Source organism: Nestor notabilis, unplaced genomic scaffold (assembly GCF_000696875.1).
Source record: "Nestor notabilis isolate BGI_N333 unplaced genomic scaffold, ASM69687v1 scaffold28895, whole genome shotgun sequence".
Classification (NCBI taxonomy): Eukaryota; Metazoa; Chordata; class Aves; order Psittaciformes; family Psittacidae; genus Nestor; species Nestor notabilis.
In genome coordinates, this window is record NW_009931079.1 from 4,450 (window position 1) to 21,271 (window position 16,822).

General features: G+C 41.2%; 1 protein-coding gene across 1 annotated transcript in view; it reads left to right on the top strand.

Moving 5' to 3' along the window:
• Positions 1-591: 591 nt before the first annotated feature.
• Positions 592-16,822, top strand: part of PLEKHH1 (pleckstrin homology domain containing, family H (with MyTH4 domain) member 1) — a 44,258-nt gene continuing 28,027 nt past the window's right edge. Inside the window, exons 1-5 of the mRNA XM_010015711.1 lie at positions 592-717; positions 7,115-7,177; positions 10,228-10,377; positions 13,621-13,704; positions 15,297-15,378. Of these exons, the coding sequence (XP_010014013.1) occupies positions 592-717; positions 7,115-7,177; positions 10,228-10,377; positions 13,621-13,704; positions 15,297-15,378 (505 nt within the window). The remainder of the gene's footprint in view (positions 718-7,114; positions 7,178-10,227; positions 10,378-13,620; positions 13,705-15,296; positions 15,379-16,822) is intronic.

The following is a 16,822-nucleotide window of genomic DNA, read 5'->3' on the forward strand; positions in this document are numbered from 1 at the left end:
TACTGTGGTGCAGCTACTTTTATTGTGGACTAACTGTATCAAGTAGTTAGGGATTGGGAACACTGTTGCTTCATACATCCCATCCTCTTAACATAGCCTGTATGAGGTAAGGTGCTGGTGCCCCAAGTTATAATTGGTTTGTGACCTGAGTTACGTTTATGAAGTTTTAGTGATTTGAGAGCTTGTAGCCATGCTGGTACAAAGGAGGCAGGAGTAAAAATAGTCCTAGTCTATAGGTAGATGCTGAGCAAGGCTGTCAGGATGGTAATAAGGCTGTTTGCAGAATATACGGCATGATGTAAGTTCTCACTCAAAACAGGAAAACTTATCTGAATGTTTATCTCCTATCTGTTAAAAGAGTGAGCTCTGATAGAAGGCAATATCAGTAACTTGGGATTGTACCGTTTCATCTTCTGCTTGCAGAGGAAATGGCCTTTCTTACCAGTCCTGTAGGATGGACAAAGGAACACAGGATACAAGGAATGAAAAGTTTGCCTGTCTAAAAAAAAAAAATCACTTCCCCTCACCCCCTTTTCTCTGGGATTTTTAGATCACCTCGGACAACATCCCGAATGGATGATTAACATCACAATGGCAGAACTTGCAGTGGAGAATGGCAGCTGTATGGACTGGCAAAAGCGATGCCTTGTATTGGAGTCCCAGCTCTTCAAATTCCGCTTGCAGGCAAGCAAGATCCGAGAGCTGCTAGCTGAGAAGGTGAGGCAGTGATGGCTTCTTCTACTTTGCACTGAGATATGGCATGAAAGCAAAAAATCTATAAACGCTGAGCTATCCAATAAAACTGTTACTTGCTACCATGATCCCTTCCTTGATTACAGTGTGCCATTGCACTCTGCTTATCATCTGAGATACAGAAATGTGCCTGTCAGAGTGGTATAAGGTGGCATTAGTGAAAATAAGAATTTGGCCTTCTTTACTGGAATATCATGTGTTTGGGTTCTACTGGAAAACAGTGTACCAGCAAGTTTCTGGATATCTAAAGTGACTGAGGCAGCTGCAAAGGTCAGTATTTTGGATAAGAACAGCAGGATCAGGACTTGGCTGGCAATGGAGAAGTTTACAGGAGTGCAAATTATTCTGTAATGCTAAAAGACTGGACAGGGGTACATGTACTGCCATAGTGTTAGAATGACATCGCATATCCAGTCAAAACACTCCAGGGATGCTGAAGAGCAGGACTGAGATGTTTTGAGATCTGGATGTTGGAAAACTGCATGGCATCTGTGGTTTTGTATCCATCTCCTACTAATCTCTTTCAAGTGTGCTAAGTGAACTCATTTGCAGTTCTAGAGGAGAGGACTGCCAAAGGTTTGAGAGGGGTTTGTTGGGTAGGTTTGGTTTGGTGGCTTTTTGTGTTTCATTGTTGGGGCTTTTTTGTTTGTTTGTTTGGTGGTTTGTTTGTTTTTGTTTTTTGTTTTTCCCCATCATAATGTGTGTTTTTGGTGGGGTTTTTTCTTTACCTTTAAACTCAGTTATTTCTTCCAACTTGTATTAAAGCTTTTTTATTAACCTCTAATTTGCATAGAATCTAAGTTTGTAGGTTGCTGTGGGGTTCCTCTTTCAAAATTCGGCTTACATTATCCCCGTCAGTCCAAGGTTGCTCAGATACTCAATTACTATTGGGAAGTGAGAAGAGTTTCTTTCAGTCATGGGTTGCTAATGAAGTTGAAATCTTTACAACTGACTGCAGTTTACTCCAAATGCTTTTAATCTGTACCTGATGATAGGTATGTTCTAAACTCACTTTTGCTCTATTTTGTATTATGTAACTTTTATGTGTAAATTCTTGTTGGTTGATTTTTGGACATAAAAACATCCAAACTATATCTATTTCACAGTGGAGCAATCTTCATCCTTGCTTTCACTGTTACCATGTTTCCACTAATGCCCTTATACTGCATGAGACATTCATTGCACTCTTTATATTTTAAGAAATGATGCAGTTCTAAGAACCCTCTTCATCTTTTCAAGGTAGCTTCTGAGATGGACCTTAGTGATTACTTATCTTGGAAAGCACTGAAAGTGGTTGTAAAGTATATTTAGATAAATGTGCATTAAAAAATTCATGTATAGATGTGGCATAACTCTGGTGAAGATGACCAGTACTCATGTGCAATACTTTGCTTGTGCTTTGTTGACTTTGGCATTGAGAAACTTCCTGACTGCCTCCACATAAAACAAACCCACCTACCAAACTTTCCTTTTGGAGAGCAGACTCGGCAGATCTATTGATTGTCTCTTTAGGGAGGTTTGTGGGTGACAGTAGAGAATGAAATTTTCATCTGCTTCAGGGGACTTCTCAAGAAATAGGCCTGACTGCCATTAATCCAGCCTTTCATTCAGTCAAAGCGATGTTCCCTTTGTTAAGATTAAGGAGCAGCTTGGTTCAGTGATCAGGTTACTCTGTAACTACTTGTCCAGCACTGTCGTAGGCTTACTTGAAGGGACAAAGAGCTAGGAGGTTTGCAGTTCCCTACTCTCAATGTCATGTGGGAAGGGGAGAGCCTTGGGGACTCTGAGGCAGCTCTGGCAGGCTCTCCTGAGGCACCAGAGCACACAATGCTCATGTTGAACAAAGCTGTTGAAGTGTCCTGTGCCTCAGGTTCCTGACTGCTGTGCAATGACTTGTTTGCAGACCCTCCTTTGCTCCTCCTTGGTCACCACAGGACTCCCCAGCAGTCGCAGCAACTGGGACTCTGGCTCACACTGCATCCTTCTCCCTCTCAGATGGGCAGTGATGCTGAACTGAAGGAGATGCATGCTTTCTGCATGGAGATGCATGCTTTCTGCATAGTGATGCCAACTCCAGGGATTTTTATCATAGGTTTTATAGGAACTGTGTTTGGGTTTTTTCCCTTTCTTCTTACAGTTCTAGCTGTGAGAATGAAGATATTCAGACTTCTTTGGAAGAGTACTGCATTTGCAAAAAGGTTATTGGAGTGGGCAGGGAAGAAGATTGTGAAAAATGTGAAGTGGACACAGTTTGAAGCTCTATTGCCAACCTGTGGTGAGCTTTGCCCCCAAGATCCTCTGATATTGTTCACAGCAACAGGAAAATAATAATAATAAAGTGGTTTTGCTAGTGAAAGTGAAGAACAATGTCAGCAGTGGTGTGATACTTGTTCACCAGCAAGGTTGTCTCAGGGGTCTGTAAGCTACTGGTTGAAAGATCTGGTAACCCAATCCCCCACGTTACTTTAAAGTAGTCTTTACAACTAATTTTATGATTTAAAAGGCAGATTTTACTATTTTAACTCACAAAATACTCTAAACACTCATGTCTGGCATTGGTAGTACAATGTGTGGTAACAATTTAAATACTTCAGATTTTTAAAATCCGCTTAGATTGAATAGTCTAGATCACCATTCGGAACATGAGGAATTTAAAACCCAACGGTTTAACTACCAGTGCCCTAATTCACATGGTGTGAACTTCCATGTCGATAGCCTTGTCTCGGCTATCAAGCGGTGCTGCCCAAGCGGTGCTACCCAAGCTGTGCAGAGCCTGTCTGCAGCTTGGTGCAGCAGAGGGACCCCAGTCCCTTGTCTCCAAGACAAAGCTCTGCCATCCTGCTGGGCCCCTGTGGGGTACGGGACTCCTGGGTCTTGCCTTGTTGTGGACATCAGCAGAGATCTGGTCTCTTTGGAAACCAGCAGTTGTTTCTACTCTGACTTGTACCCACACACAAAGAAAGGGATACTCCTCTGTTGGTGAGCAGCATAGCAGGCTGTTGCCTTGGCAGCAAGTTGACCTTATTAGGAGTGAGCTCTGGAAGAGAACAATAGGAAGAAAATGAGGCTGAGACATGCAGGAACTTTTTTCACTCAGTTTTGTTTAGCGTATTCTAAGCCATCAGGGAGAGGGAAAGCCTCTGTGAATGGTTGATAGGAGGATCTTTTGCAGCTTTTAGAAGGACCATCTGGGTAGCTTTTAACCTACTTCCATCTTACTTCAATAATAAACAAAGAACAGTTGGAAAAAGCCTCCTTTGTCTCATGAAGTATGGCTATACAACTGGGCCTATTTCTCTCCATACAAACTCTCTGGGCTAATGTTTGGGAGAAGAGTTACTTGATGTTGGCTTGGTTGCTAAATTTTATGTGACCTGGGTCAAGTTGCTTAGTAGCATTTGTCAAATTATAAAGCATTTTGAATAAAAGGACCCATGTAAATAGCAGGCATCATTATTAATTCATTGAAGGATTTGAAAGAGCCTTACAACCATGGATGTACCAAATCTGAATGCGCTTCATTGAGGTAGCTGACACCAGGGATGGATGAAGTAATCATTTTGTACATGAGAAACACAGCAGTTATTTAACAGTTCATAGCAGAACAACCCAACAGTGTAGTACAGGAAGTTAAGAAAAGTGCAAGTTCGCTTAAGGCTACAGAGATAATCATGGCGACAAAAGTAATTGATTTGACTGGAAGTTAGCCAGGTCACCCTGCTTGCACAAGAAATTTCATAACTAGTGATCAGGAATGGTCCCAACATATATTCTTTGTCCTGATCAGGGTCCAGGACTGCTGGCAATGCAAAACAGACTGTCATGAGGCTGGGACAACAAGGTGTTTTTCAATCAGAACAGTGTTGCCTTCTTAAAATAACCTGGGTCTTTCATGGAGATCAGCCACCTTGTGGAGGATTAAGTTATTAGTCTAAGAGGATAGCCTTTGGGTTCCACTTAGCATCTGTCTTTCACCAATATATTTGGCTGCTACCTGTCTGTAGTGATGACTATCCAGAGACTAAAAGATAAATACATGGGTAGATCACTGTTCCTAATGGACAGAGACTTGTGTCATAACTCAGACCACTGCTGTTGGTGTTAGGTTGCCTTGAGTTCAGTCTCTACCAAGACTCAGAAACTCTCAGACCTTAAGTCAGAGCAGCTTTGGCTAGCTGTGCGATATTCTATGGAATCTCTCTGTTCCTGTGCCAAAGAAGTGTCCTTGATATTAAGCTCCATAGACTGTGATGTTCTTAATTACTTCACTGAAAAAGCAAACCTGGGAGGTATCATGCTAAATATGGCACTTTATGATCTTCATGGTTTGAATTTGTTATGGCATGGCTTTTTTAATTATATGACCATTGAGACATCTACATATACGTACCTTTCTGATACATTTGTTGATAGGTGTCGTTGTGCTCTTATGATCAATGTGTATGTATGAAAAGGAGAGTTGTTTTGTTACTATCTGAAGGAAGGGAAATGGAAACATAAGAATGCTGTCACCTCCAATCTGGATGATCAGCCTAAGAGGAGTAAGTCCCATTTTCAGAAGTATTGGTTTGGTCCTCACAGTGACCAACCTGAATACTTGGCTCCAGTGCTTTATGAAGAATCATAAAATGCATTGAAGGGAAAAGAACACTTCCCGTTATGAGAAGAGATTCAGAGCAGTCCTGCAGAGAAGGACTTGGGGGTGCTGGTTGATGAGAAACTTAACAGAGCCGGCTTCAGTGTGCACTCACAGCCCAGAAACCAACTGTATCCTGGGCTGCATCAAAAGCAGCGTGACCAGCAGGTCAAAGGAGGTGATCCTGCCCCTCTACTCTGCTCTCATGAGACCTCACTTGGAGTATTGTGTACAGTTCTGGTGTCCTCAACATAAGAAGGACATGGAGCTGTTGGAGCAAGTCCGGAGGAGGGCCACGAGGATGATAAGGGGGCTGGAGCACCTCCCATATGAAGACAGGCTGAGAAAGTTGGGGCTGTTCAGCCTGGAGAAGAAAAGGCTGTGTGGAGACCTCATAGCAGCCTTCCAGTATCTGAAGGGGGCCTACAAGGATGCTGGAGAGGGACTCTTCATTAGGGACTGTAGCGATAGGACAAGGGATAATAGATTCAAACTTAAACAGGGGAAGTTTAGGTTAGGTATAAGGAAGAAGTTCTTTACTGTGAGGGTGGTGAGGCACTGGAACAGGCTGCCCAAGGAAGTTTTGAATGCTTTATCCCTGGCAGCATTCAAGGCCAGGTTAGATGGAGTCTTGGGTGGTATGGTTTAGTGTGTGGTGTCCCTGCCCATGGCAGGAGGGTTGGAACTAGATGATCTTAAGGTCCTTTCCAACCCTAACTATTCTATGATTCTATAGTTTGTTTTCTGCTTGCAGCATTATTCTTCTAATCTTCTGAAGCTGCTTCTATGTCATTCCTTCATTAGAAACAACACAAATAAATGCTGGAAACTCTGTGGAGCGTTCCTTAGATATTGTACTTTAGTGGATGGAAGTTAGTGTCACTGGCTTTGTATTACTGGGCTTAAATCCGAGTCCCATTGAAGCAGAGCAAGTGGTGGAAGATGAACCCAGGACACCTTGCAAGTACTGAATGAGATCCTTAGTTGCTGTTTAAAAAAGCAAAAGAAAAAAGACTGGGCTCTAGTAGTAAGTTGTTAGAGAAACTCCAGGTACACCCGTATTTCAGTGAGAATGAAGTGATTCATATACATTTAGAATAAAATTCTGTTCAATATCCTTTGACTTCAATAGCATTAGTGCTCCAATAGAGAATCACAGAACTGTCAGTTTGCAAAGCTCTTTATAATTAAAAAAACATGGGAAAACTAAGGTCATTGTTTATCTTGTCAGTTGTGAACCTGTGTTTTGAAGCCAAAGCGAAGAATTCATTGGTTATAATGTGGCATCATAGAGAACCTGCTGTGAGCTTTCTAAGATGTATTCATTTTTATTTACCATTGTGAATGAATCCTAGCTGAAATAAACCCAAGAAAGAATGGTGTGCTGTAAACAGGCCTCTTGAAGGGACCCATGGTGTGTAAATTGTAGAGATGAGGTCAAGACTATTCCTTTGACCCATGTAATGAATGATGAAGCTCACTAATGAGAAAACAGTTCCGGTAAACTCAAAGTAGGGCAGAAGGCTAGAAAGGGTCAGAGGAATTTTTTTTTTTCTTCTTTTTTTCTTCACCCTGGTCAAAGCTGTCCATTTAACCCAAAAGATGCCAAAGATCTGTAGACCTGCACAAGAAGTGGAAGATTCCTGAGTAAAACAGGTGAATTTCCAGGTGATGTTAATTTATTTTCTTTCTTCCCCCCTTTCCCCTCCTCTTCTGGCTCTGAAGATGCAGGAATTGGAACAGAGAGTGATAGAAGCAGAGCAAAGAGCTGAGGATGCGGAGAAACAGGTAAGAGATTCTCTTACGGTTCCTTTGGTACAAGCCCAGCAAGTAGCTTACTCTAAATTCCCTCCAGTCCAGCATACAGACAGCACTGGAGTGCTGTGCCCTGCTAGGAAAACATTGATTTACAGTGGTGAATGGATTTTTCTGGCCTCCTTCACAGTTTTTAAGCCTGAGCTATAAACAGGTGCCTAAATATGTTCAATCCTAAGTGAAAACCAGCAGCTTGTATCTGCCTCTCAACGGCATTTAGCCTTGAAATCCATGATAGACATGCTCAGTTAGGAAAAAGGAAGGGAATGTTGGACCTCAGGATTAAAGTGCAGGGGTAGAGCTGCCTGGCACGTCCTCAGGGGAAAAAAAAATATTTAAGAGTACTGGTAAGGACTTGTCTATAAGTGGAAAAGATTCTGTGAAAGGGAGTGTCTGCAAAACCTGTCAGTTGTTTTGGACTTTTTCATAATTACTGCTCTGGCTCAGGAGCCTATGGAGAAAAGCAGTAAGAGCTGGATACAATGCATATTACTTTAACCATCTAAAAAGTAGGTATGTTGTCTAAGCTAGTCCTTCTGTGCTTCTTGAATAATGGACAAGGGGGGAGAGATAGAGACTTTAGCTTGTGAACAGGCTATAAAGAATAACAGACCTTAGGGAAGGTTACAGCCTGCACAGTAAGGAGTATTGTAAAAACAAAAGAGCCAGGAAGGCACAGGTGTTCTAAGCTCCTACATCACTGCAGACCACTGCTGAAGGGAAGGTTTGAGGTGAACTAGCTCTCTGCAGCTGGGCTAGAGCTGCAGGACTAAGCATTGAGTCACAGATTTCAGTGCAGAACTAAAAGCCATGCAAGATGGCCAAGAATGACTGTCAAAGATGACTTCAGTAGTGAAGGACTGAATAGGCAGCATTATAAGCACAAGGAGTCATACTGCCTAGGAATCAAGAACTTGAAGTACCTAGTAAGGTATTCTGTCTGCAGAATGTACTATTCCATGCCAGTTTCATATTGACATCAAGATTTTTTTCTGGCCAGCATAAATATAGGAAAGATGCTTGGCACTGTGCTGTTGGCCCCTATGCTAGATCAGCAACTGCCAACTGAGATCAAGAGTTGTTAGTGAGAGCGATATCGGTAAGCCCGCACCCAACCAGGACAGGCAAAGGTAACATTGTCATTGTGACAGCACTATCAGGAAATAAAGATATTGCCGCAGGCCAATGAAGGAGGTTTGATACTAAGAGATGTCTCAATGACAGGAGTAGGCTCTGTGATATGCAAAGATGCAATGACAGCAAGGGAGCAGATGGAGAATAAGGCAAATTCAGGTCTAAGAATGGCCAACAAAAGGAGAACTTTGGTGGGAAGGTGTAGAAGAAATGAGGGTTGCTTTCACTCACCTGCCACCAGCAGAAGTGAGGGTTGCCTTCACTAACCTGCCACCAGCAGTTCTGCAGCCATGTTTTGGCAGGTTCTAAAGACTAGTAGCCCTCAAAGTTTGCCTTTCCCAGCAGCCTTATCCACATCCAGAGATTAGTGTTCCTAGAGAAATACTTCACTGCTGCCTGACAGCCTGAAGAAGCGACAGCATAGGAATATTCCCTTCCACTAACAAGTATATTCACCATGAATGAGAAGCAGCTGACAAATGAGAAGGCTCCACATCAAGTGCAAAATCCCTTGTTATCTTTCTCTCCAGGAGTCTGGGGGGTTGGATTTGTTAATTCAATGGGCTCCCTGTAGCTGCCAACCTCAATTAAGGAAATCACATGTTTGCAGTCCCCTCTCTGAGCCTCTGATACAGAGTCAGCATTTGGGCATCAGACAGAAAGGAGGGGCCATTTCTTTTTACTATAATCACCCTAAACTCCAATGAAAACACATCCGACTCAGCAGGCTTAGTTTTCTGGCTCAGATGTTGGGTGCCTACCTTTCTGGTTCAGTATGAGGAAGAGGCAGTTTGCTTCTCTGCCTAATGCAGGCAGACAGCAGGACAAAACACAGCTTCTGCAAGTATGAAGTGTAGGCTGCTCAACAAAGCATGAGTAACTCTCTTGCACAGACTGTGAAGTGCTCAGATCATTGCATTCTGACTTCCTGGTTCTAAACTCATGCCAAATTAATGGTATCTGGAGCTGGTTTCTTTGCTGATTTAGTGTCTCCGGGATCTGTTGGAACCAGGTATTTTGCCATCATCAAATGCTTCAATGAGCAGTTTTGAGTTGATGAAATTCCATTCATCCTTAGAAAAGAAGTCTTATAATCCATTGCAATATGATGAGGTAACGATAAAACAGATCGACGTATCAAGAGACACAGTTTTTGAAGAAAGCAGAGGTTTTACAAAATCTGCTAAAAACCAAAAAAGCTTTAGCAGCAGCTAGATTTTAGTGCGCTGAAACTTTGTCTATAGTGAAGGAGCATTACACTGGTGATTCTCCATCCGAGATGAACAAGCATTGGCACTAGTAAGAGCTCAAAGATAGGCAAAGCTTCTGAAAAATCCAGCATGGTAACTCCTTAGCAGGTCTTGAGAAAACGCCTGTCAGAAAGCCAGAAGTTGCCAGACTGTTGTCTAAGCTGGGAAAAGGAGGAGGAAGGCACTTCATTAGCACACTTCCCTATAAAAATATTAATCTGAAGCAAATAGCTGGGATTTTGTGGTGTATACCTTGGCAGTGAATGTGGCAAAAAGCTGACCACTGTATTGCAAAGGAGGAAAATGTGGTGTTCCTTGCCCATATGTCTGTGTAGACTATAGTGCCTGTAATTATCTAATAGTGTGCAAATATTTCACAGTCCACAATGTGGTTATCTGTTCATGGTTCAGTTTGCATCTGTTACTACTTCAGGATTACTAATGAATGGACAATGTTCTTTTCACAAGTATGGATATAATCTGTGACCTGAAGGGTTTTTGGGGTTTTTTTTCTTCCTTTCCCAACTTCAAGAATATGAAACCCACAAATGCTATTAGTTAGGGTCTTGCCACTAAACAAGTAGCTCCTTCATTTGCATTGTTCTGGGTTTTTTTATCTCACTTTGACTGTCATCACAGGTCAGAGTTATGGAAGAGAAGATGGCACTGGCTAACGTGAAAACCAGAGAATCAGACAGCACTCTGCACAGGAAATACCAGGAGCTGATGGGCACAGTGCAAGGAAAGGAAGATCTCATCAACAGATTGGAGACACAGCTGGCAAAACAGGTAGATATTTTCTACAGGGAGCTTTCATGAGTTGGAGGGACTCTGTAATATGTCTTAAAGGTATGGATTATGTCTCCATTACATATTAGCCTCTCAGTTGCCTTCAGATCAGCTGTAAAATTATGCCCTGTTCAGTGCAAGATTCTCTCCTTCCTTTCTCTTTTCAGACAAAAACATCCATTCCACCTCAGTAGCCCTTGTCTCTTCATTATATTGGGTTGGTCAATGTCCTTAAAGGACTTCCTTATGTTGGTGTTGAGACCCTGACGGGAGTAATGCTGGAGTCTGGTCACAGTATTTCTCTGGCTTCCTAGCATATCGATTGTTCTGCAAAATCACTATGTAGCCCATCTCTGACTTCATATATGCTGCTTCTTGGGAGGAGACTTTTCCCAGTCTTCAGCAATCCTTTGTGCAATTCATCTCTTGTCAGATGTCCTGGCTATAGAAGAGCAGCTAGTTACCAGTATGGATAGTTCCTAGTCTCTTCCATTCTCAGTGGAAAGAAGGAGCTACATCTACAGCAGGGCTTGTATTTTGGCTCTAGTAAAGGCCTTGCCCTGTAATCTTTAAAATGTGAGGAATGTGGTATTCATGCATGTTGTTAATTGAATTACTTTTAAATGGAAATAGCTTATTAGGATTATACACAAAAAATACTTTGCCATTTGAGTACATTTCACATTTAATTAATTGTCACCTATTTCAAGGGCAAAATAGATTAGTAAGATGTCTGAACATACTTGGCCCAAGTGTGGTGTGGAGGTCTTGCATCAAGTCTTTGTGGTAGTCTGGGTTTCATGTTAGTTTCCCAGGCCAGCTTGCTCAGGCAGAATGTAGATGAAGTTTCTGCATTTTGGAGGAGAAAGGAGGGGTTCATAAGGAGCTATGATAGTGACCAAGGTCTGGAAGCAGCTCTTACAATCAAATTTGGAAAAAATTCTCATTTACCCAAAAATGCAAGGTGTGATTTGATTAAAATCAACAAACACAAATATGCAAAATGTTCTGTTAGTAGAAATCTTATTTTAGCAGCAAAAGGCAAAGTGAGAAATGAAAACTGAAGTTTGAAAATTTCGGTTAAGAAACACTTTATCAGGGTCATTGGTTTAGTTTCAGAATGGGATAGGATAGTGGCAGTGCAGGAAGGTCACTAAGGGTCCTTGTAGGCATCCTGTTTGTTTTCAGTGGGATGGGGAGAGCTATGGAGTTCAGAGTGTTAAGAAGAGAACACTGAGGTTATGTCTGGACCACACAATAGCATGGGACACAAATCTCTAACTGCTTCTGGACCTTGAAGCACAATAACAGCATCTACAGGTGCTGTGCCCAAGTGAATTGATTCTGCTTAGAGGCAGGGCTTGCTAAGCTCTGTTGACAAAGGTGTTGTCATGTCACTATTCTACTTTAGGACCCTAAATAAAATGTTGGCATTGTATTTCACTGTGTAGCATAGCAATACTCTGAGTCTTTTTGCCTTTTGGTCTTTGATCTGAGACAAGTCCAGGTCATTAGGGATTCAGAGGCATTACCCATGTGATGGATATTCAGAGGACTATGGTACATACATTATATGTGCTAGTTTATGTCAGACCAGTAGGCACATCTAATATTCTGACTGCACCAAAGGCTGGTACCTGATGATTTGGAACACACAGAGCCATATTCAAGGATGAAAGGTAAATAAATCCTCCTCTTGAAGCATCAGATTTGATTACTTTCATTTCATTATGCTCAACTAAAAATGTTACTGCTATCCATAATGTTGTCGAGATCTATTTTGAAGTCAGCGAACATATTTGAACAAGTGCTTTTAAATGTACATTTGTGGTGAATAGCATGTGGTGATTAAGAGTTGTGAAGATGTGGAGAACTTCCTGCAGACTATTGTCTGTTTATATGGTATTCATTAAGTCAACTTACACTCCTCAGTTTGGAAAACTTAAATGGGGGGGGGAGGGAGGTGGAGTGGAAGCACGGTCATTTTTATTGTCATAACTACTGATACTTGTTCACATCACGTTTTTAGCAGGAAAACTGTCAACTGCTACCAGAAGGTGTTACTGTTGTCCATTTAATTAGAGAAACTAGGGCTGAATGTGCCATACAGAGTATATTTTTCTTCCTTCCCTCCCTGGGACTGATTTATCCTTGTAGTTGTTTAAACCACTTTGTAGACAGACCTTTAAGTGACATTGCTTATGATGAATCCACACAGCAGATGAACAGAAGGCTTCAGGTGATTGAGGTATCAATCCAGCATCTTTCAAAGGAAATTCCCAGAAAAGGAAAACAATGCAGCTGAGAACACAGCTGCAACAATTATGTTGTAGCAATATTGGCCAATCAGATACTCAGGGTGAGGGGGAATACTCATTGTGCAAATCAAGAGTATTCCCATAACACTTTTGCATGGACTAGAATCTATTTTAACAAATATGTAAACACACAACCACTTACACCATCTCAAAACCTCCTAGCAGGTCTTAGTGTTTCAAGGTCAACTTTTGTACCTTTTTTTTTTTTTTTTTTTTTTTTTTTTTTTTTTTTTTTCTTGGAAGTTCTTTATATAGTATTAGAATAAAATTTATTTTTAAATTCTCTGAGTACTGACTAAAAAGCTTAAATTTACCGACTGCGGTTCGTTTGTTTTTTTTTTTGTTTTTTATTTCTCAATGAGAACACTGTGTGTGCTAAATACATTGTTGGTATTGGTTTCCATCTCCCACACCTTTAAATTTTACACTCTACACCTGTGCTTGCACTGAGTGAATCCTTTTTGTTTGGAATTATCAGAGTGGTTTATAAATCACTTACTGCTTAATTCTTAATAACTTCAGCCAACAGTATGTGTAATTGTAGGCTGAGGGAACACTACAGATGCTCAACAGCAACACTGCAAAAGTATCTAAAATACTTAGGAAAAGTTTCAGACTGTACTCAAAAGAAACTGTGGTAGGTGGGCAATCATAATCTGAGCTGGATTTTGCTATTCTACAACAAACTTTTTGAACAACCCTCTGAATTTGACTCCAGGGACCATTTAAGACAACTTAGAGATTGATTTTTTTTTTTTTTTTTTTTTTTTTTTTTTTCCAGAGGCCATCTAACTAGTAATATCCAAGTAGCAGTCTTAATTCTTATATCTGGAATGGGAGCTTCAATATTTAAGTCACTCCTGATGCAGTAACTTACTGAGAACAGTTGTACTGTCCTGATGTATCTAATCTTTTTTTGGCACAGAAACAATTGAGAACTGAGGAAGCCAAAATTGTGCAAGAGAAAGCTGCCAAGATCAAAGAATGGGTAACATTTAAGCTGGGAGAGGTGAGTCTTTAGCTTGCTGTCAGGTTTCAAGGCCTATGAATAGGTTCAGTGGCTGCACTGCCAGTGGGCTTCTATGTAGGACAATAGTCTGAGGACAGCCAATTTGCCACAGAAGCTTTCTGCTTGTTTTGCCCTACACACACTCACTTGCAGAACTAGGGTAGTCATCCCTCATACTGAGGGCTATTTACTGCTTTGGGCAAACTATAAATGACTATAAAGTGGGCAAACTATTTACTGTTTTGGGCATACTATAAAGTGAAGTCACTAATGCCCAAAAGCAGTCTCTGAAGAGGATCTATTAGTCACAAGTAGCTTTCACCTAGCTTTTTTCTGCCTCTTCTTTTTTTTTTTTTTCTCCCTCTGGTTGTAGTTTCTGTCTCTTTCTGACAAAGCAGCTGTGACACTAAAACATCCTTTGCTCTTCCTTAATTTGCCATCTCTGACTAACGCTGTTTTCTTATGCCTGGCATTTTTTCACATCTAACCTGTCCCTCCTATCCATCTCGTGGACTTACGCATCTATCTGGACCTAATTCAATACACTCTAGAAAAACAGAGATAGCAATGGGTCAGCACATAATTTTAAAGACATAGTAATAGGTTACAACTAGGAATAAGGCTATCTGGTCTTTTATTCCAAGTTAAAGCTGTAGATTTCCCAGTTTGTGCCAGAAAGGGAATTTGTTGAAGTTGGAAGAAGCAGTCTTTGTGAGCACTAACTGTATTGTGATGTGACTTTGTAACCTCATTAGATTGCCTAGATAATTCACCAAGCTGCTGTGCTGCTTCTCTTTTCCTATATGAGATAACTTAAGGTGCAGCACAAAAGAGGAAACATGAGGGCTGACTTGGTGTGACCTGCTGTGAATCCAGGAATGTGCATTCACACTATGTCTTTGCTGGCAATGGAGTTTGAACCAGATCCCGATTTTAGATGCAGACCATACACAAGGGGACCGCTGCCAACTGAAAGACTTTGCACTTCTGTGTTGCAAATGGGTTGCTCTAGACAGAACCATGGGTGCAGTTTCAACTTTTATTTCATCAGGAGAAAAGCCTCTTTGGCTGCATTTAAGAATGTATGCCGAGCTACTTCAAGCAAAGATGTAAGGCAAATTTGCAAAGAATCAGTTGTGCACTAATTGCAATAGTAAATGCACCCTTAATGTTTTAGTGTTTGGTTATTTTTTTTGCTTTGGTCCCTGGATCCAGGGGATCTCCTTTTATCACTTACAGGTTGAGAGGGGGAAAAATGCTCCTCCAGGGTAATAGTTTTTTGATTCTTTTTCATGACAGTTATTTCTGGAACAGGAGTGAATGATAAACAATAGGAGGCAAAGAAATTAAAAAATGTACTTGAGAAGTGTTAATAGTATATACAAAGACTGTTTGAGAAAGCACAGCAAAGAGTTTAAGTGGGTTGTCCAGTGGAGCTGCTGAATAAGATTTCAAGATGACTGGTAGACTCACCCATGCTTTATTCCTTTTCCTGTTAAGACACTTGAATGTAATAAAGATGAAGGTTTGTATAGTGGAAGACACATACAGTTTTGTATTATTTTTCAGTTTTTATTATTGTTGTTTCATAGCTTGAGCTAGAAAATTACCACCTGAGAAACTGTAATCAGAGGCTGATGGAGCAAATTGAAGCCCTTCAGGATACATTGCAAGGTAAATGTGTTCACCTGGCATTGTAGCCTAGTAACCACCGTGAGAGTGGAAATTAGCATTCTTGGATTGTATTAACTTTGTCAGAAATTAGCACTCGTGACCGTGAGTAAGCAGTTGAAGTGCTCTGTTCCTTAGTGGGTCCATTTTTAAGATGGGAACAACATTGCTTACCTGCCTTAAACTCTTAACAGTGGTCAACACAAGCCCCCTGTTTTTCAGTCTGCTTTTGCCAGTAAAGTAGGCTGCTGAGCTCCTGAATTAGAAGCCGTCATTGAAACAGATAGCAAAACTCTCCATTCACTTCAGCGGTGGAAGTCCATGAGGTACTTCACTTTACCTCTGCATAAAAATTATCATCATCCCCACAGAACCTTTGCTGGCATGTGAGCTGAGTAACTGAGGACTGAATGGGCTAAGGCAGCAGCTGTCTGGTCTTGCCTTTAGAAGCTGGGTTCTTCCATGCTGTTGAGTTGGGTTGGAGAAAGCTGCTTACAGTGCTTGTGCTTTTGTGGTTTTTGTTTGGTGAATAGACAGAGAACTTAGGTCTCCAGGGCTTAAAATCAGCACCTTTCATTGCAACACATTTTGAAGAAGAGATTCTCTTAACCATTTCCTTCCTGGTTTGTGAGGCTTTTCATGTGTTTTGTTTGTTTTGTTTTGTTTTTTTGGGGGTGGTGATGTTTTAGTTGGTTTTTGGGGGAGTTGTTTGCTTGGTTTTTAAATTAGCTTAGTTTGGTCACAGTAAGATGAGCTAGTTTCCAGAACCTAACTGATCATGCATGCAGGGGGTATTTCTTTCCTGCAGAAGTCTTTCTGGCATTCCTATCACTCCACAGCAAGGAAATAGGGCAAAATTCCTTCTAAATCCCACCATGTTTCTAGCAAAATACTTTATGACTGGCTTTTTCCTCATCCCCTCTGGCTCTGGCTGTTTACAAAAAGAGAATGGCTGGTAAGCTGCGTTAATAATCTGGTATTAAGTGTTCCCTGGATCCCAGCTCTCTGGGCAGTAAACAGCTCTGCTCTCTCCTCTTATCTCTTGCTAGTCTCACTGTGCCAGGCTGAATTCAGAAGCCTCTGCAGAGAGACAAATGTCTTCTTGCTTGCCATGCAAATAGTAACATTTGCATGTTACTGCTTAATCTCCTTCACATTTAGGAAGCTGCAAAAATACCAATAATATTTAAATTGAATGGCCTCTTTCCAGTTTTACCTCTGGGCAGGGGGAAATGTGTGCCTGGATTGTGTGTGCCAGCATTGTATGTTAGTAATAGCTTTGTTAACATTTAGTTCCTTGTGGCTCAAGTGCCAGGGTCAGGCTCTCATGGTTATCTTTCTCAGCTGTGTTTCAAGAGCAGGTTTTATCCTCTCTGCAGTCAACACTGGTTTATTTTGCTGTTTGTCCTTCCCTGTTTTACTTTGTGTCTTCAGTTTGTTTCTCCTT